The sequence below is a fragment of the Pelodiscus sinensis genome, chromosome 2, assembly GCF_049634645.1.
Source record: "Pelodiscus sinensis isolate JC-2024 chromosome 2, ASM4963464v1, whole genome shotgun sequence".
NCBI lineage: Eukaryota > Metazoa > Chordata > Testudines > Trionychidae > Pelodiscus > Pelodiscus sinensis.
The window spans coordinates 58,804,902-58,826,706 of NC_134712.1; the positions used below are offsets into that span (position 1 = coordinate 58,804,902).

Below are 21,805 nucleotides of genomic sequence, written 5' to 3' on the forward strand. Positions count from 1 at the left end.
GGATACTTAAAAGGAAGCAGATAAGGATCAAAGGGAACTAACACAAGAATCCACACAGACAACTGTTGGCACCTTCATTGAATCTTAGGTTGGTAAACTCCCAGACAGCCATTGTCCCGATTGAGGAGATGATGATCAGAGTGAGAATTGGATTTGTGGATGAATTGTAATTCCAATGCCTCCCTGTGCATTTGACTAGTAGAACTGGTTTGTGACAAGACAGCCACCTGGAGAGCTTTTAAATAGTGATTAGGTAGATTGAAGTGTTTCCCAACAGGTTTCTGTATGTTCCCTTTACCAATATCTGATTTGTGTCCATTGATTCTTTCCATAGGGACTGTCCAGTTTGTCCAATATATATATAGCAGTGGGGCACTGATGGCATTTGATGGCATAGATCAAATTACTGGATGTGCAGTTGAATGCTCCCCTGATTTGGTCGACCTAAGCTTAATTGTTCGTTTTAGGTTTCCTTAGTCCAGAAATACACTAGTGAAACTGATTAGGCTTGAAGTAAGTGTGCACTAGGAGAAATTTGCATATGATGCTTCATATATCATTTTTTTTAAGAAGGCGGTATGTTGAACCAATAAAGTTTGGAAATCATTGATCTTCAACGTTAAGTGACATGAAGAGAATTTTTTAAATGGTTTTGCTGTTAACTTCATGATTAAAAAAGGGATGGAGAGAGGGGTTTTTTAACCTAAGGAATGTCTTTTCTTCCCTCTGAATACATGCACTGAAATCTCACCTTCACATTGTTTTTGCCCATTGTTAATTAGTCATTAGTGTTAAAAGGTGCTAAAAAAAAGCTATGTTAAAGTGAGATAAAACATTGAGCATCTGAAAGGACGGAATGGTTACTTCACAATAACTTGAATTCTTCAAGCTATTTTGTTTCTATGGAAGCTCCACCATATCGTGCACACCTGTGCACCCACTACCAGTGAATGCAAAGCAGCGTTTGCAGTGCAGACACAGCAGCACATTATGGCTCCAAATGAGGGCATGTAAGGAGGCATCTCGATCCATCCTCTACTAAATTTCTTTTTGACCATGAAGTTAGAGCCTCCACAGCAAAGGGGAAGGAGGCAGGGAGGTGGAACACCTATAAATACAAGCGCCTCAGTTCAAATTACTGCAAGATAAGCAACTTCTCCTTTGAGTATATGTTCCTATGAGTGCTCCACTATAGGAAGCTCCCAGGCAGTAACGCGGTGAGGTGGCTCGGACTACCAAAGGTAGTATCCCTGAAAGCAAATAAGATTGGCATAATGCTTGGCAAAGGACAGGATGAAAGACCAAGTTGCAGTCTTACAGATTTCTGTTATGAGATTGTCTTTCAGTAGAGCTGTAGATGTGGACTGAGCTTTAATGTAATGAACTTTTACTCTGTGTCAAGTTGCTGTAATGGCCATATGGAATCAAGTTTAAGAGGTAAGTGGAGGAGAAAACAGGCAATCATTGTTTCAAATGGAGGTTTCCTCAGGCCACTGCAACTTATATAAAGGTCCCACTGTGTAGCCAGGAACTATACAGGGGAAACAAGTTGTGTAAGCCCTTGAGGAATATTGAAGAATTTAGTACTATTGACTATACAAAAACAGGCTATCGATAGACGAGTGGAAAGCTATGATAGGCCATCTGTACTCTGAAGACCAGGTCTATCAATGAGCTCTTTCAGATTCAACTGGTAAATCTAGGAGAAGAATGTCTGATGCTTGAAGAGTAAAAAGAACATCAGAAAGATAATTTTTCCCCACCTTTCCTTGGTAACATCCCCATTCATGGCTCTCAGTAGGATTTCCTTACCCAAATGTGACCCTCAGGCCAAAAGTTACAGTAGGTTCTTCAAGAGATTGCTCTTGTGCATTCAACAGTAGGTGTGTGTGCTTGCCATATGCATTGGTGCCAGACTTCTTCTCCTCCCTTTCCCCCACCTATCTTGCCTTTGTGGCCTGATATGGAACGTGTGCTTAGGGTGCACACAGATCTATGCAAAAGTTGCTGGATGAGGTGATTCACTCTGCCTTAACTTTTATCACAGGGGCTAGGCTGCTCACCTAAGAGGCTGGAGCCTGAGGTTCAAGTTCCTACTATGTCTGATGTGGCATAGGGACTTGGGTCTCCCACATTCCAAGGGAGTACCCTAACTCTTGGGCTAGGGGGTATTCTGAGGCTGGTTTGTGTCCAGTTGCAACTGTTCTATTTCCTATAAATACTTTGGTCTTTGGCACAATAAATGACTCAACTGAGACTCCCCAGGTTCCAGTCCCCCTGCTTCATGGAACAATTATTTATATACAGTGGAATGGTTGCACTGATCAATATGAACCTAGCATATTCCATTGGCCAGAGGCTAGAATACCTGGCTGGGAAGTGGGAGATCCAAGTTCTAATCTTTCCCTCTAGTGCACAGAGGGAAGGGGCTTGAACCTGGATTGCCCATATGGGGAGAGAAGACACAGCTTAGGTGCTTAGCTCCCATAGAATATCTCTGAATATCAAGTGAAGGTAAAAGGGTTCCTGTGTCCAAGACTTAAGCTCCTAAATCCTTTTGAGTGGTGAATCTTAGGATACACCCCTCTCCTTATAGCATGTCTAGTAGCTGCTTAGGCAGCACCTTACTCAGAAGGCTGACTTTTATAAATCCCATTCTTGGCAGCTTAGCTCTCCCCACAAATTTGTATAAAGAACCTGGATGCCTAACTCAAGCTGTGAATGGCACTAGGTGTCAGGGTACCTAAAAAGGTAAATGTTCCAACATTTAGTAACAGTTCCATGGGTAAATATCATGTTCTGGTCATCTTAAAATAGTTAGGCTACGTCTACAGTGGCGCGTTCTCACGCAAAAACTCTTTTGCAGAAGAGTTCTTCTGCAAAAACTCTTCCAGAAGAGAGCGTCTACACTGGCATGTGCGTTTGCGCAAGAGATCTGCTTTTGCGCAAGAGCATCTGTGCCAGTGTAAACACTCTTGCGCAAGAAAGCTCTAATGGCCACTTTAAAGATATGGCTTTCTTGCGCAAGAAAGTCATGTTGCCTGTCTACACCGGCCTCTTCTGGAAGAGCCCTTGCGCAAGAGGGCTTATTCCTGAGCAGGAGCGTCGGAGTTCTCACGCAAGAAGCCCTGATTTTATACATTAGAACATCAGTTTACTTGCGCAAGAACACGCGGCCAGTGTAAACAGGCAGCAAGTTTTTGCGCAAGTGCGGCTGCTTTTGTGCAAGAGCGCACCAGTGTAGACACAGCCTTACTCTCTATTCCCTCCCCACCTAATTTAAGTTGTTAGGCCCCAGTAGCATTAATGGAAGCTCTTTGCAACTCTAAATGGAGTGTAGTACTACTTTGCTTATTTACAACTGCAAACAGGCTAAACAAACCTTGATTCCCAACTCTCCACAGGGCTGACTCTTCTCACATTTCATTGAACTACAACCCCCTTCTGACATAAATAAATAAAAAGTAAAGAACATTGGAGGGAGAAGGTCAAGCCCTTTGGCCCTGAGGTTGTGGTGAGGCAAAGTCCAAAGACTTCAGACCAGAGCTAAGGGGAAGGGCTGTATCTGAGTCCTACTGTTGAAGCTTGAGCCCTTGAACACAGTGGCTAATTTTGGTCCTAGCAACCCCATTAAAATGAGGTTGTGATCAACATTGAGGTCTCAACCTACAGTTTGAGAACTGCTGAGCTAACCCAAAACCACCAGATCTGGTTGCCCGTAAGCTGTTGAAAACTTGCATGCCTGCTGGCCCCAAGCGGCGCTTCAGCTTTGAAATGTACAAGTGCCCAGTGGGGATTTTTGTACATTTCAAGGGTGGAATGCCACCACTGCGCCCCTATATCAACAAATTGGGGGGGGGGGGGGAGACAACTAGTCAACTAGTGTGTCAACTGTCCGATAAGCTTTTGCTTACTTCCCTAGTATGTATCACTGAGGATGAGGATACAAGTCTGGGCTTGGTTAGTTTTACGTTTGACTTTATGACTAGAACCTGTTTGACCACTGGGAAAGTGACTTTCTCTATGCTGCACTTTCCTCACTTGTAGATGGGTGTGTGAAAAACAGCACCTTCCATTTGATTGCAAAGTAACCATGAGTTATGGGTCAGAAGTGCTGGGCCCCTGTAGCTTCCTTTGAAACCTGAAGTCCAGCCATCCATGTAAGTGGAGGACAGCTTTAAGTACTTAAATTTAAGCCAGTCAAATGTTAGACTGGGATTTTCAGTAATAGCCCTCAGTTAAATTGAAACAGAAGTCCACTGCTGCCCTTGGTGAAAACAGGTTCACAGTTCAGTTTTAACCCCCATAATGCACCGAGAAGGCTTAGTGTGCAAAACATTTAAATGCCCTCTTAGTAAACTGCTCATTGTTTTACTAAGTTGCTTGTACTACAGGTTTAATAAATTGTGATTACAACTGAAATCTCATTTGACAATATCTTTCATGGGCTATGCAATTTGTAAGGTTTGTAACACACTTCCTGCCTTAAGGTACTGTATATATAGGCAGTGTAACATGAAAGTAATTTCTAACTTCAAGTTACAGGTAACCTCCCTTGCTTCTTGGAGTGATGGTCCCAGTTGTATTTCACCCAGGGGCTGTGTCTAGACTGGCAAGTTTTTCCACAAAATCATCTGCTTTTGCGGAAAAACTTGCCAGCTGTCTACACTGGCCGCTTGAATTTCCACAAAAGCACTGACGATCTCATGTAAGATTGTCAGTGCTTTTGCAGAAATACTGTGCTGCTCCCGTTCGGGCAAAAGTCTTTTTCTGAAAAACTTCTGCGCAAAAGGGCCAGTGTAGACAGCAGAGATTTGTTTGGACCCTGGAGAGGAATGCTTATTTCCTCTGCTTTGTGGATTATGCCAGGCCATTAGTGCTCATGTCCAGAGGCAGAAACTTAAGCATCTAAGAACTTCAGCAAATATTTAGGTATGGAATTTTAAGTGCCTACACAGTCCACTCCCTAGTGTAGAGCAGGGCTATTTCAAAATAACTCCCCTTATTTCAAAATAGCAAGCAAAGCATCCACACTTCCAAGCCTGTTATTTCAAAATAAGGGGCTGGTTATTTCAGAATAACTCCTGCTTTCCATGAGGATTGTCACTTATTTTGAAATAGTTATTTCAAAATAGTGGTAGTATGGATGCTCCATTGCTGCTATTTCAAAATAACTACGCCCTAGTGCTTCCTGGGGCTCCAAGTCAAGGTAGTGTGTCCACATAAGGGAGCCTGCTTCAGACTAATTTTGAGGATTCCCTGTAGTGTGGGCACACTATTTCAAAATAGTTGTTTTGGGACTAATTTCAAAATAAGTTCCTAGTGTAGACGTGCCCTTAGAGCTGAGGCACACAACTGTCAAAGAAAAAAGTGTGAAGAAAGTGGAGACCAAGATTCGTTGCAAGGTACCTTGGGGTATGCCTACACAGCAAAGTTATTTTGGAATAACTGTTATTCCGAAATAACCATGCAAATGCCTACTGAGCAATTCCGTTACTTCAAAATAACGGACGGCTTATTCCGACTTCTGTAAACCTCATATTACGAAGAAAATCATCTATTCCAAAATAGCTATTTTGAAATAAGGCTTGTGTAGATACTCCATTTCTGCTATTTCGAAACAGAATGGCTCTGGTGAGGGGCTAAGTTATTCCATCTACATTAGGGAAGCCTCCTACCTCAGACTAATTTTGAGACTTCCCTGCACTGCAGACACACTATTTCAGAATAAGCTATTCCGTGTTAGAGAAAAGAAACTACCCCCCAGTAAAAAAGTTTGGCCAGGCTGCTCTTGACTCCTTGAGAGAAACTGGCCGTACCCGTTGCCTTTAGAAAAGGGGAAGGTGTGAAAAGGGGAAAATAGCCTCAGACACTCCCACCCGTCACCTTGGCGTGAGAACTGCAGGGCTTACCTGGTCGCATGAAACCTGCACAGTTTCAGCCCAACCCCTGCAACACAGACCCCCCCCACTTGGTGACCATTGGGCCATATATGGTAATATGCAAGCGTGGGAAAGCAGTGTGCAGATTTGGGGATAAATACCCATGGCACAGTTCGCTCTAGGAGGTCTTCGCAACACATGTACCACCGTGCGTGTGCCTTCTCGTATACTTCAAAGCGTTGCCAGCCTGATCAACCTACCAGCCACCTCCCCCGACTCTCGGGCGTAACCAAGGCCTTCGCAACCAAACCAATATCTGTGAAATGTTCCATGTGCTGTGTAAGTTGGTATGTATGATTTGATTTTTTCTTGTTGTATAAGCTTAGTGTTATAGTTGTTTGGGTAGTATATAGAGTTTGTAGTTAACACTGTTATTTAATTAGTGTAGCTGGATATTTTAAGAATAGAGACTATTCCCCTTGCCATTCCCATCCTTATATCTCTGACACGTTTAACTAGAAATCATAGAATATAATAAATACTGTAAATTCATTATTAACACAGTCTATTAAAAATCTTAGAATAAATACTATAAATTCACCATTGTCATAAATAAATATTTTTTATTTGATAAAACGGTCCACCTGGTTCTGTCCCTCCCCCCTTGGGTATTCATCATCTGACCTGTGATTCTCATGACATCCGGAATAGCTTATTCTGAAATAACTGTGCTGTGTAGACGTAGCCTTGGATTGTATGGGAACAGATCTCTGAACTCTTCTATATAACTAAGGCTCTGTCTACTTAAAACATTCGAGTGCCCCTGCAGCAGTGCTTTAAAGTGAAAGTGTAGCCATGGCACCAGTACTGGGAGAACACTCTCCCAGGGCTCCATGTATCCACCTAAATATGGGGCATAGTTCCCAGCCTGTTTACACTGTGGCTTTACTGAATAGTCTTAAATCTCTTAGGAGGATACAACTAGATTCCTTTTAAGAGCTTCCCCACTTCTAAATTTGTTTTCACACTGATCCTTTCCCTGTCAAAGCCAGCCAAATAATGCACATGTGATCAAGAAAGACACTACTACAGTCAAGTCAGCATTGGGTTTTTTTTCCTCTATTTTGTACATCTCAGTACAGCATTAAATACAAAAGCTCTTTGGAGACCAAGTAATAGGACTTTGGAAAATATTATTCAACGTATATAAACAGCAAGATAACAGGCATTTTTAGTTAAACCATTTATAAATGTTTTACTTTTAACAGCTTTGTAAATACAACATGTTCAAGTATTACATCAGGAATAAAGCCCTTACTGATTTAGTCAAATCTTAATTTGTTAATAGCGATGAGCATGCTTTATACATCTTCAGTAACTTATAACAAAGTGGCTCTAGGTTCTTGGAAAATCGCTGCACTTTTCCAGTCATTGAAAAAAAAAAAATTAGTTTTCAAGAACAAGCACTGGTATCAGAGAGATTGAGGGCTCAACTTTGCTGCCTGTGATTATCCATATTCAAAAGAAACTTGCTGCAAGCTTACCTGATATGCAGCCAAGTTAGTTCTGTTGAGTTCCTGCTTTTTAGTCCTGTGGTGCCAGAATGTTTGCAACCCAATTTTTTCAATACCTGAGAAAACTGAATTACATTTGTGTGCAAAGATTGAGATGATCCACCTCTGTACCAAAAAAACAGGACAAGGCTGCAATACAGCAGGTGCATGGAAGATTTTCCCAGTGTAGGGATCTTCAGCTGACCCAGCCCATCTAGGCTCTCCTACACCAATACTTCCCTAGAGCGTAGTCAGGCTATCTTGGCTGCTAAACTATTCCCTTGGGGCCATGGGCAGTTAGCACACAAGGTTAGCTTTCAGTCTCTTCTGCTTTACACTAGGTACTAGCTCAGAACAAGATCTCCCCATTAAATGTGTAGCTGCAGTATAGACATCTCTCCTATGTCAAGTTAATCCCCAGCTAAAACAGAGATCAGGGCCTCAGAAAGCAGTAAAATTTTAAACACACATGCAAGAGTTCATTTGCAAGTACCCATTTCTTCTCTTCTCTACCACTTTGTAACTTCCCTGACTTACGCATTTTCTCACTCAAGACACATACCCTGACATTCTGGCTGAAGTATTTTAATCTACGCTGCTATTCTACCCTATTTCACACACATAGGATTGGACCTGAAGCTACCTGTGGCCAGTTTGCCCAAGATGGTCAAATTCACCTCTAAGGTACTATATGTTCCATTCCTCCCCCCACTACATTCTGCATCGAGAGCAGGACAGTCATTTGAGAAATCTTTCAATTTTTGAAATGCTCTATTCTATACAACTCAGCTTTGTAGCAAGTAAAAATCAGAGAAGCTAATCAGAGGTTCTGTTTCTCCTTCATTATTAACGGAAGGGTCTGGTACCCTTACCTGAGCTATTTGTGGTTTTTTTAGGCCAAAACTGAAAAACTGTTATCTGATGAGATCTCCTTTGGAACAGAAGTTTCTCGTCTGACTCAATACTGCAGAACAAGAAATGTCTTAAAAATCAGCTGTCACATGAGATAGAATGACTGACAGTAACTTAACAGTACTTCATTCCCATTAACATTTACAAAAACCTGTCTGAAGACCATCAGTCATACATATAAGAACATTTGATAAATTAGTGTTAAAATAAGAGCACTAAAGGAAAGTTTTAGTATTTTGGGTATTAAAAAAACCTAGATTTTAAAATTGTCAGATTTAAAAACATGTGCTGTCAACCCCCTTGTTAAAAGTCACATGCAGACAAGTACCTCCAGAATGCAAGCATGTAAAACAAAGGCACTAAGTTTTTATAATTTTATGTCAAGGTTTTTTGGGGGTTGTTTTGTGGGAGGGCACTAACTTCCAAAAGACACTTACTACAGAACATTGATTTCTAATAAAAGCAGTTGAATAGGTGCCTGTAGTGATATATAAGTAGTTAAGATTTTTCAATTAAAGTCTTCATTTTTCCTGTAGACTTCAGCAGGTGTGGTCCAAACTGAAAAGGAGAAAACAATTACAATGACCAAATGTACAGATCCTGAAAACTGTAACATTTTATAATCCACATTGGTAAGTGACTCAGGAGCTCAAACAGAGGCCACCCTACATTTGTCCACTTTGCCTGGTTTCCATGGTGCAAATAATGGGATTGGATTTAAATGAATCTTATCCACAAAGTAATTGGAAGTGGTCTCAGGATAATTTGTATCTGAAACCATGTGAAGTTACTCAGATGAGTCCTCTCCTAGCACAAGTCTGCTCAGATTATGCCTGTTCTCCATGCTAAAAATCTCATCTGTTGCAAGTCCTCTGTAAACCACGTATAATGCAATGCAAGGACTGGACAGGGAAAAAGGCTGTCTCAGAGCCAGACACAGTAACTGATAAGGTTAAAAACATTACTAGACCATAGGTAGTGTTTTTTCAGTACCACAGTATTTTCTGTCAAAGGCTTCCAGTAACTCTCTGAGGTCTACCATCCAATTAAGGCCCTTGCCCCAACAAAAGATGGGCCACGATCTCAAAGTGCAAGTAGTAATTAACATTCCATGAAAAGTAAAACAATAACTCATGATTTTCTCAAATCTTGTGACGTTTGTTCTCTTAGAATTCCCAGCACCTGGAGGCATGCAATCAAGTATGAATTTCAACCCTTGTGACAAAATTATAACAGTCATGGTTGTTGACAAGAACCGGAAAATGTGATCTGAGTGCACCCCCAAACCTCAAACCAGAAAAACAAAACAATTTTAAGTCTCATTGCTGAATGCGTATGGTTGGTAATCTAGTTCTACAGTCAGACCTGGAACACAAACCCACTGTATGAGTAAGATTATTATGCCAGGCCCATACACAGGAGTTTCGGGATGTGCGTGCACTTTTTTTTTGTAAATGTGGACTGCAAAGGTGTGAACGCACCTGCCCATGGTTCCCCCTCCCAAATAAGTGTACTTCAGCCAGCGGGCTGGCACTGATTTCTCTCCCGCCCCAGGAGTGAGGCCAGGGTAGGGCTAGGCCTCACTTGGGGAGTAGGGTAGAGGGAGTTGGGGGGAGCTGGGAAGGGGGAGGGGGAAGGAGGGGAAAAAAAAAAAAAAAGTCAGCCTCAGCCTTCCCTCTGGCCAACCAGAGCATGAGGAAGGGAGGCTGGGGCAGTGTGCCACAGCATGCTTACTTTGGGGACCATGCCGGGTGCGTTCGCATCCTTTACACACAGGCCCCTGCATATGGGCCTGTATGCTTTGTGTGTCTCTTGCTGTTTGCTTTCTCTTTTCTTTTCCAAGCTGGAGTGAAGTACAAAAGATCATTTGTTCATTCTCCCTTTCTGACCCAGAAAGTCACAATGACTGCTTACTAGACTGCAGCAAAACTGGACTTCACATCAATAAAAAAGGGGACTATAAAATGATTCTAAGCTTTGTACTAGAAATGCTGATCGATGCAATGCTGGCACTACTTGAAAGAATTCTGGAACACTTATTGCAGAAGAACCACCCTTTTACTTCAATTTCCATCTTTTCTAATACAAAAATATGTTTTCCCAGCACCATATTTATTTTTCAAATGGAACCCAGTTGTCTTTCAAAGTCCTAGTGATGCAATAAAACCTCTCTAGCCTGCTCATGGTTTACCTGGTCAGCAAAAGCCCTCTATAAAGTCGCTTCCTGCACTGGGTTGAACAGCAGCAATCTCTCCATTCCTCAACTACAGCTGATGACAGGCCAAGCTTTCTGGATTCTCACTCAATTGTCTACCTATTCCCAATAGGCACATGCAGTATTGCCAATGTTAGGCACTCAAAAAAAACCCAAATCACATCCACAAGTCAGACCCCAAAGTCACTTAACAGTAGGGATGTAAATGGGTAACCAGTTACCCAGTGAGCATCACCCTTAATGCCTGATGCTTACCGCATACCAGTTAACCGGTATCCGGGAGCCCCCTTGTCCATGGCACGCTGCAGGTGGAGAGCTGTTCCAGCCCCACAGGGATTGGAAACAGAAGCTGCCACACTACGGTTGGGGTTGCCAGTTTCTAACCTGCACAAGACTCCACTTAATTGGTTAACCAGTTAAACCTAAGATTTAACTGGTTAACTGATTAGCTGGAGTTTTACATTTCCTCTTAACACACATAATAAGAAAGTTCAAACACATTTCAGGTTGCCTTTGATTTGAATCCTTATTATTCACATTTTATTGATTCTTTCTACAACTATGAGGACTCAAAGTGTCTCAATCTCATTTCTTAATCTCTGCTCATGGAACAGCAAATACCGAGATTTGAAATACAAGAGACTGAGACATGGCTACGCTGCCCAGGACTACGTTGCAGTCTGTGGCCCACCTCTGAATGCTTACTGGGGTTTTGTGGAGATGGTGATGGTCTGACAGTTGTCTAAGGGTTTTGACGAGACATTGACACTGGCTTCAGTGAACATAGGACTAAGCCCTTTGAGGTGTTGTCAATCTCAGTACTCACCAGCATTTTTTCAGACTTAGCCTTTGTCCCAGACTCTGGACTCTGTTTTTCAGTTTCACTTTGGCTATCACTTCTGTATCGATAAGCAAATTTCTTTTTGAGAGCTTCGGCTATTAGTGTTGCAGGATCAGTTGGGTCAGGTGATTTGCATTTTGTGCCATCTGCTGGTCTTCAAAGGGAAAGAGAAATCAACAGTCATGCAGCAAGACTTTACTACGAAGTTAGAGCATCTTTGCATTCCTGTGTTGCCTTTCAAAATGCCAGATCAGCAACAATCCAAAATTCAAATGTTTCTCCATGGAAACACCTGAGCAAGGGCTTTATACTTTGTACAAATACAAACACCACAAGTTATTGTGTACTCACCTTTTCACTGAGCGCAGTTTGACACTGTTCATGTCTTTGAGAATCTCTAGCATGTTTGGTATTTCAGGCTTCTTTGGACCATTATCTATCAAAGTCTGTCCCACATTTATTTTCTTGCCTTTCCGCTCTTTAATGAGATCAATAGCAGACATACTCCGATGTACCCCAGAAGGTGGAAGAGGTGGTGGTGGTGGAGGAGGCGGTGGTGGCAGTAGAGGTGTAGAAGCTGATGCAGGAGGACTTAAACCACCTGAAAAATACCAAGACATTCATTTCCAGGAAGAATTAAGTGCCCTTTTAAGGGAAGTTTCAAAATACTTGATATATTCAAAAGGAACAAACCTATCAATTTTTGTCTTATAACAAGACTACTTGCCAGGAGTAAATCCTAAGCCACCTAAAAAATGACATAACAACCCTCTCAACTAATTACTATTGCAAAAGGATGAAAAGCTGTTCAGCTCCCAGGCAGATTCTAACAGTAGATGCACATCCATGTGTAACCTACAAAACTTGTTCAATACCAGAACCTGTTTCCACCAAAGTTTGCCCCTTTTGCAGTCCATCAGTTTTTAATGTTGTTTGCAGATAGTTTACAAGGCTATGCACAGAGATACAGTTTTAGGTCAGCCATTGTGCTGGAGGAAATCATGGTTTAGAAATAATTTTACATATCAAATAACATTTTGGCTAGATAACAGCAATGAATGTATCAAGTAAGAATTCTAAATTATACTTGCCATTTGACAAGACAAGATTCTAAAGGAAACTGCTTATTGACTGATCAGACCCTATATAAGCAGTAGGGGTTAATTCTGGCTAATTATTTTCAGAAATGAAAGTTCTCTTGGGTGATATTCTTAAACTTAAATGGCAGAGTTAAAAAAAAAGTGGGAATCCCAGTTAAAATGTCTTCACCTTCTTTCTGTTATAGTCAAGGTTTTTCTTTAATTTTTTTGAAAGTCCTCCTAAGATGTAAGAGTAGAATCTGGCAATTGGGTGAACCAACTAAAGCTTCCTGCACTCCTTTAGGTGAATAGTAAGTCAGTATTAGAGGACTAACCAAAGATATTACACAGGTCTTGGTAAAGAACTTCCTAAATATTTTGTTTGGAAACAAGACTATAGAATTTAAGTCACTGATGCTGCCCATGCAAATTGGTACCTTATTTTTAGTTAACAAAATCTTCACCCACCCATCATCAGTTAATCTTAAAGGGGAACCAAACCAACTGGGACAGATGTATAATGTTAATGTAGTTGCCATATCCTACCAGAAGAGGGAGGTAAAGGAAAGTGCTAAATAAAAATCGAAGCCCAGACTGAAAGCCTTCTAATGAATACAAGTGGGGAGGAGGGGCGGGGGGGAGAAGAAAGAGAGGGAAATCACAACTAGAAGAATTATTAACCGAGGACATCATTTGTTACTGAGGTTGATTTTGGCATGTTTAGAAATGTGTGAATTTCATGCCACGGTGGCTTTTAAAAGGAAGGATGGAATTGAATTCTTTTTCCAACTATTTCAGTGCACTGAGTTAAAGGCACACATAGTAGTCACATTTCCCTATCCACTCTCAGATTTGGATACTGAACTATAACCTCTTCAAAAGAGTCCCAGCATTCATGATTTAATGGCTAAAGCTCAAGGCAAAAAGAAAAAAAAAAGTCAGTATACCCAGTCCGTCCTAGCTTTCCCACACACCAGCTAGGTGACTGGCTAAGACATTTAACTTCTGCCATAGGAATTAAGGATGAGAAACTATCTGTAATGAGTACAGACCAGGCCCTACTATCCTTGTGAGCTGGAAGAATTTAAGTCTGTGAAACAAGTATCTCAATGGAAGGTGCTATAAAATTCAAAGTATTGTCAGGGATCGGCGGTTATTGCTGACTTTGGGGCTGAGGTTAGCGTATTCACTATCAGGCTCAGTATGATTTTTAGTTTCTGTCTAAATAGAAATTGGCATTCAAGCCCTCAGACCAACAGCTGATCCTAAGGATGGCACCTATAACACAAGTTTTTTCTCTGCCCTGAAGATCTTGTGTTATTGCACTGACTGGTATAAGCCCATTTTCATGAAAAGGATTTAACATGTGAACATCTGTCCCAGAAACAAGTGAGTTAGTGGTATCAGAAGCCAACACTAAGAAATAAGCAGCCATTGTAATAAGTGACAGTTCTATGAAAATTGCCAAGTTGGTTATAAGCTGTGAAGAGAGATCACAAGTATTGTGCTTATCTATTGTCAGTCATGTAATAAGCATTAAAGGTTGTTAGAGACTTCTGCTGACCTCAAACATTTCTAACTACATGCCCACTGTTTAAGCCATTTAAAATATGCATTCCAAAAGCAAAATTAGTATCTCAGTAACACTAGACCTCATGACATAACATTAATACCATCTACTGGTACTGCGTGGGATTTAAGGATACTTATACCCTTTGGTTCATTGCATATTTGTGCAAAGCTTTGTTCCAAAAATCTATTAAATGCTATTTATCTGCAGAATTCAAAACTCAAGATACTTTGCAACAAACATATGATAAAATGCTTAAAAAAAAAAAAAAGAGTAGGAAATATGAATCTTATAGGTCTTGGTCCTCCAATGTCCAAAGAGGACCATCTGTGGGGTCCCTACTAAGGTACTGTGGCCACTCACTCAGATGTGTTAAGTGAAAATAATGTAAAGTCCTGGCCGAAGAATGAGTTGATATTAAACTTGCTCTTTAGAAAGTTAGGCTAGAAATCCCATCTATTTGATATTTAATAGATAAATTATCAGCACTCAAGTTCTTGGGATTTGGTATCGCACTGCTACATACTAAGCACGTCTCATCAGCGACTACTTAGGTGGTGAAAAACACCATTTGCTGTTTCCAAAAGTAGTCAGATAATATGACTATGGCTCAAGGTCAATCCAAGTTTTAGATGTTCAGTACTGCATATAAGTAAGCCCATTTACTTATAGCTGGGTGGGTAAACAGCACACACTGTTTCTCTCACAGGTTTCAATTTCCATCCCACAACTCCAGATGGAGTTTAAAAAAAGCCTTTTGTCCATCACCTGCCAGATTATTGTGTGCTGTAGTTTCACAGTGAGACAGCACAGATATTGTGGAATCAAGCCTCATGAAGACTCTCTCTAACCACTATAAATAAAATTCAGTGCTAGCTCATCTTACAACCCTATAAATTTCAATTTCAATTCTGCAACAGTTCACAAAAATGACTTCATTATACTGCTGGTGAATCAGTTTGAAAGGAACAGATTCTTTTCAGCTAATATGATATTAAATGAGTGAGTTTAATACCTGCTGGTAGATTCTGCTGTTCTTGCAAGGTTACAATTTTGGCTATTTGTGCCCTTAGACTGGCAAGTTCATTTTCTAGAGCATTTATCTTCTGCAGAGCTTCATCATTCATGGTCATCATGTTTTTAGGGGATGGCTCTTCTTCTAATAGGTTTGGTAAGGATACTTGTCTACTTGGCGGTCTTCCAGAGCAATATGGTTCATACGGAAGAGGTGGAGCTGATTTTGACCAAACTTCTGATCTGTAACAAAGCAACACAATTGTCACACAAGGCTGGTCTGTAGTAAGTGCTTCTACCAAGCAGCTCAGGGGAGAAAGCAAAACAGTTAAATGTAAGTCTCAGAGCCAAACATTAAGAATGGATCTTTAAGTGAAAATACTAAATTTTGGCCTTTTAAGAAAGAACTAATAAGCCCCGTGTAAACATCTTCTCACCTGCTTTAGAGAAGTCTTATGCTTACACTTTCATTGTAAGAAAAGGGAGATAAAGTCTGACAGAATCTGACTCATAAATCCCTAAAATTAAGTTTAAGTAGCACTGATTCTACTTTTTTGGGGGGGAGGGGGGAGGGAGGCAGGCAATGCTGCCTCAGAAACAGAGCCTAGTACCACCACTGACATTTACTGGTAATTACAGTACACAAGTTACATAACAGGACAAAAATCTGGATATGATCACATTCCACCTTTGGTCTAACAGTATGAACAAGAAAACATACATTTAAGCTAAGGAACAGTTCCGCCTAGATATCCGAGGAGCTTATAATCAAAGCAATTAGTATGTGAATCGGCCCAACAAAATAGTAAATATGACTGTTCAAAAAGGGACACTATCTAGTTAGGCCCAAATTAAGTGAATAAAAGAGTCTCATCTAGTCTATTAATCAGCTCTTGGCAGAACAATCTGAAACTCCCTAGGTATAAATATTAATTTTTCTAGCTCCAATCTGTTTTCTCCCTGAATGCCTTATGTCAGCAGTTACTAAGTTTTCACACTTATTTGCTTTGCTATTGGAATGAAGATTCTTTAAAAACTTGCACATCAATTGACAATTCTAGATTTTTTCGACCTCTGAGAATTCTTGTATGCAATTTATTCCCCTTTGAGAGAGATGGAACAGCCTTCTGTGTTCTACAAAGTCCACCTTCCACCTATATTGTCCCACTGCATGAACAACCCTAGTTTGATGGGATTCTTCAGATTCTTGTTCTGAGAACTGTTGAGGGGCATGGCACTTTAAAGGAAAATCTATTATTATAAAAGCTATTTAGTATTAGAATCATATACCATGATAAGATGGGTAGAAGAGAAGCTTCATGCACTAAAAAAATATTTATACAAGCCTCTGCTGTCATGGCATGAACTAGGAAAGGAAGAAAAACATAGGCTGTGTACTCTGTTTCCCTCCCTTATACCCAGAATGTCAAAGAAATCCAGAATATTTTAACACTACGATATGAAGTTTCAAGATCTGAAGTTATCAAATAAGCAGGCAAGGTAGATAACAAGGCACCAGAATGTTCAAGGCAATAGCAGAACTAAGGCTACTTACTGAGATAGAGGATTATAAGACTGAACTGAGACACTACAGTTGTAGAAGAAATGCCTACATATTTAATAACTCCCACCTGAATTCTTACAATTCCTCAAGCATAACAGGATCTCAGCTTTCGGTGGTACTGCTTGATCAAACACTGGGGCAAGAATTCTCAATAGAAATGACTTTTGAAATAACTCATCTGAAGAATGTGCTTTAAGTAGGGATGTAAAATCCCATTTAATTGGTTAACCCATTAAACATTATGTCCAACTGGTTAACCAATTAAAGGTGGGGTGGAGGGTCTGAGCCAGAGCAGCCCCTGCTTGCAGCAGGGAGGGTTAGGCCAGGCCCACCACGGACAGGGGCTGCTCTCGTTGGCCAGAGCAAGCCCTGCTTGCGGTGGGCCCTCTGGAGCTGGAGCAGCCCCCGGCCATGGTGGGCAGGGAGCTGCTCCAGTTCCTACAGGTTTAATGGGTGAAGCTTACCCGTTCCAATAAGGGGTGGGGCTTACTGGTTAATCATTCACATCCCTAGCTTTAAGCTACAGAAATCACGGTCCTGATTTATCATAGTTTCAGTTGTTCTCTCATAGGAGTAGTGGCTACCCAACCTATGTATCTGCAGCACTTGCTGCTATTTAAATGGAAAAAGCCCGTATGAGAGATTTATAGGGTCTTTTAAGGTTATTAGGATCTTACCTCCTGCCTAACACAGGCCATAGACTATCACTCAAGGCTTTGTAGCTAGTCCATCCTTCACAGAAAAGTAAATTAACTGCAGATAAAAGAATTCCCAATTTCTATTTATTGCAATACATCATACTGTATTTGTATGTTTACCACTTTTGAAAAATGCTGTATTGACAGCAATGGAAATAAGAAAAACATCCATCCAGAATCCAAAGTGTCTATACAGGAGCAAGTAAAGTTATTTTGGATTCATGGATGTCTGTCCACCCAGAGCTGTATTGATTAACGTCCCCCCCCCCCCCCCCCCAAAAAAAAAAACCCCACTTCCTCCTTTCAGTCTATATGAACTGGTAACCTAGAGGTGGAAGGTTTCAAATTCTATTACCAGTCATCTGCAACACCTAGTTCCTGTCTCTTTAATTGTAGAAGATTTATCCAGTGTTGCCTGGTTTCAGGTCTGGCCTGGTCAGGGAGAGGAAGGATTTTGCAGGCCACCCACTGGCTTCTGGGGTGGCAGCTGCTGCCCGGGGCAGCCCAGGTTGGCAGCGGCCGTGTGTTATGGTGGCCCAGGGGCCATGAGACGGCTGGCAGCTGCTGCTACCCAGGGCTGGGGTACTTGCTGCACTCCTGTGATCACTTGTGAGTATAACTGTCCCACCTCTCACTCCCCTCCCTTTCTGTTTGATGCAGAGCAATCATATTCCACACACATCCCATTATCCTGGCACAACTAAACTCTGACCTTGCTTTAACTTATAAGAGGAAGCTGTAAATTTGGTGTTTCTAGGTCTTACTGTTTAGGAGCACTTGAATAAACAGACCTACCGACTGAGACAAATGCACAAACACTCTAAGATAAATAGTAGATTATTACTTTTACTTTTGAACTGGAGAATATTACTTTATTGATGAATGTGGCAATCTGTAAGAGTTTTATGACTGTTCTTATTTTTAAGGTGAGGATAGATAGATAATCCTTGCAAATTGCAGGACTTTTGTAGGGTTCATGGAACCATACATCCTGGGTAGCATCTTGGATTTCGTCCAGAGGCACTTGTTCTTTTGGTTCCCCACACAGCTTTAAAAGGTTTGTTTTGTATTGCACAAGAATAGTTTAACACTAGCTACTTGCAACTGGAATGTGAATTATTTGACATAATTAATCCATACAAAAAGAACATCTGCTTAAGAGTCAACATGTTAGAGTACGTAGGTGATGAATTTCATTGTCTGGCCTGGAGCTATTATTGCCAAATTATTTTTAATACTTTCAATGATGACCTAAATTATGCTGCCGAATTCTTGAATCAACAGCAATTTATTCACAGATTAAATGAAAGACATTCAACAATGCTTCAAATTATCTGATTTTTTTAGAAGCTTATTTAAATACTGTTGTAAAGAGGCTTCATACCAAAAGTACTTTGATGCACAGTAAGTTTATTCAAATAGGTGTTTCAACTGAACATTTTTAATTTACTGCTTGAAAAATACCATGTCTGAAATGTGACTAGGGCATTCAGGGTACAAAACGATGTGCAGTTTAGTTCTGCAAGGATCAACTTTATCTACACTATCAAAAATAGATTTTAAACATCTGTAAGTGTATGTATTTAGACATTCACTTGCAATGTGGACTACTTGTTAAGAATTTTATGGGAAGTAGATATTGCAAATAAATATCTTTATATTTACGTGGGCTTCTTGGACCAAGAATTGTCCTTTTAGAGCAGCAGTATCCAACCTGTTTAAGCACAAGGTCACTTTCTGAATTTAAGTCAGTCCAGGATCTACTTCAAACCTAAATATCCCTGTCCCACCCCTTCTCCAAGACCCTGCTCCCACCCCGCCCCTTTGCGGAGGCTCCACCCTCCTCACTCTGTGAAGATAAGGTACAGGGGAGGGGGATAGAGTGACATCAGCACCTCCCTGCCTGTCTCTCCAACCCTGAAAAACAAGCAGGAGTCTTCCAGGGGGCAGCTCTGAGGCTCTGGGCAGAAGCAGCACAGGGAAGGGCAGCTGAAGTACAAGCACTTCATAACCTCCCTGCCAAACCAGACAGGATCACCTGTCAGAGGCTCCAAAATTTACCAGTAGTGCTCGAACAGGGGCTGCTAATGGAGTTCTCCAGGTAAAGGAGGAAGCTAATACAGGACCCTTGAGGGAAGTGGCTGTCTGTAGTGTGTGTTTGTGTTTTTCTTGTGGTGTGCTGAGCTTGTGTTTGACTGTTTGGTTTGGTTTTTTTTCTCCTTTCCTTTTCCCTTTCCCTCCCACCCCCCACGGAGTGTGTGCTGTGGCTGGCAGGTGGAAGCTGTGAGCTTCTAATCAGGGTTTGAAATCTAGAAACCTCTGCTCATTGGTTGAGCCTTAATCAGGGTGAGGGGCTACCAGGCAGTCCATGGCTTTATAAAGGAGTCAGTCAGCGACCAGGGGCTGCTGAGAGGGAGTTGGGAAAGGGGCAAGATACACTTGCCGTTCTTTAAAATCTCTTCACTACACTCTTGCCCTTCAAGAGGCATTTAATAACAACTGAAGAATCTTTCAGAAGGAAGGCAGGAATGGATACTGATAGATCTGCTGTTACCTGCACAGCATGTGCCATTTTTTTCTTCCTTCCGGAAGAAAGAAGGGATTTCATCTGCACTAAGTACATCTGGTCACCATTTTGGAAGAAATAATTAGAGGACTAGAGGCCCAAGTATCGACCCTATGTTCTATTAGAGAGGATGAAGACTTCCTCGATAGAAGGCGGCGTTTAATCCTGCAGTCACAGCAGGCTAAGAGCAGTACAGAACAAGGAAGAAAACTGGAAGCATGTAACTTCTAGAAGGCGGCAGCAGCCAACTCAGGTATCCCCCATTCCTGGAGATGTAAGTAACCACTTTCAGGCTGGACTTGATGACCTCCTGAGGTCTCTTCCAGCTCTATGATTCTACGATCACCTACTGAACATTAGTGTAAAGTTAAAAATGTCATACATACAAGGAAATTCACCTTGTTAAGGCCCTGTCTAAGGAAGTAATTTTTTGAGCTACCTTATAAACTCACTGCTTGCAGTACAACTATCAGCTTTTGAGTTTAAGGATATGACTGCTTTACACAATGTTCCTTAACAAGGTCTCCCCAAATGGCAACAGAGCTAACAATACCCAAGTCTCACAACAACCTGTAGGTGCTTCCTTGAAGCAAAGAGTTACTCTTCCCAATGACAATATAAAACTGGATTAAAACAATTCAGCTCGCACACATGAGCCCACGAGTTGAATAGTCAATTCCTTGTACTGAAATATGCCTACCAAAGGCAATTTACCTCTGAAAAGTCAAGCTGATGGATTTCTGCTACTTGCTTTTGAGTTACTGAAATTAACCGTCGCTTGCAGCAATATTCCTATTATGCAATATTTCACCATAGCAAATGGTGTCGGAGGGCACGGAGGTCATCGTGAAATACCTATTTTTAAACAGATGTCCTTTGTAGGACACTACTAAATCTCTGAATACCAAAGCCATTATTCTGAGCCCTGAGACGCTCCTTTAAAGTAAACAGAAACCTTGCCTACCCTAGAAAGGTATGCCACTGAAGCCTGCACCAGCATGTGTGAACCAGTTCAAACTGTTGTAATACAGCATCCACACTAGCCATCCATTCCAAGTGCATATGGGGTACTGTACCCATACCAACACTCACTGCCTAGTGCAGTAGTACCTGTCCTACAGCTATGGGTGTGGCTCCCTATTCACTCCCAGACCAGTTTCATGCTTGTAAAAATTATACAAAATGTGAGTGTGTTTTTACAAGAAAAGTGTCTCTGCTCTGCATAGCTTTAACCAGAGAGCTCAGTGGAGGCAATTGGTCTTTCTGGCCAGCATTCCATTACACTAGCTTAGCACGACAATCCTCCAGAGCCCTGGCTCAGGACTAGCAGTAATAAACCTTGCTCAGAGCAAGTGCGGCCAACAAGAGTGCTGACAACAGACCCATGTCACATGAGCATTTGTGCAGGGAAAAGAGATGGATGCCTTCAATTCTAGGATTATCTAATGCAGATAAAAAGGACCTTCCTTCCCTGGATCAGAACTCCACGTCCCCTCTCCAACTGTGGTCCTTCCATTCATAATCCTGTTAACCTGACTTCAGTTCCTTCCCAAAATGCTGAAATGCTTGCACAGCCATAGTGCTAAGTACGCTAGATAGCAAGCGCTGTGATTTGAGAGGAACCTATGATGAAATCGAGGCGATTTAACAAACATACCTGAGCCTTGTAGAGACTTCACCTCTCTCTTGAGCAACCCATCCCACATCCGCAAAAGAGGCTACTGTGTCATCTCTCAGCAGCTTAGAATAGATTCCTTCTGTAGAGTGAGAGGTAACCTAGAATTTTAAAGAAAATGAATCACACTTTTAAAGTTAATAAAGTTAAAGTTTCCTTTTGAACGCACTCTCCAACCCATTTTACAGGTTGTATTTGGAAAAAAAAAAAAAAAAAAGAAGAAGAAGTACACTAGC

General features: G+C 41.3%; 1 protein-coding gene across 4 annotated transcripts in view; it reads right to left on the reverse strand.

Moving 5' to 3' along the window:
* Positions 1-6,979: 6,979 nt before the first annotated feature.
* Positions 6,980-21,805, reverse strand: part of MTFR1 (mitochondrial fission regulator 1) — a 33,781-nt gene continuing 18,955 nt past the window's right edge. For all 4 annotated transcript variants that reach the window (XM_075920612.1, XM_075920611.1, XM_075920614.1 and 1 more), the window contains 5 exons: positions 21,552-21,670; positions 15,068-15,309; positions 11,755-12,004; positions 11,389-11,557; positions 6,980-8,905 (listed from right to left, as the gene is read on the reverse strand). In XM_075920612.1, coding sequence (XP_075776727.1) covers positions 8,846-8,905; positions 11,389-11,557; positions 11,755-12,004; positions 15,068-15,309; positions 21,552-21,670 — 840 coding nt within the window. In that variant the 3' untranslated portion in view covers positions 6,980-8,845. The remainder of the gene's footprint in view (positions 8,906-11,388; positions 11,558-11,754; positions 12,005-15,067; positions 15,310-21,551; positions 21,671-21,805) is intronic.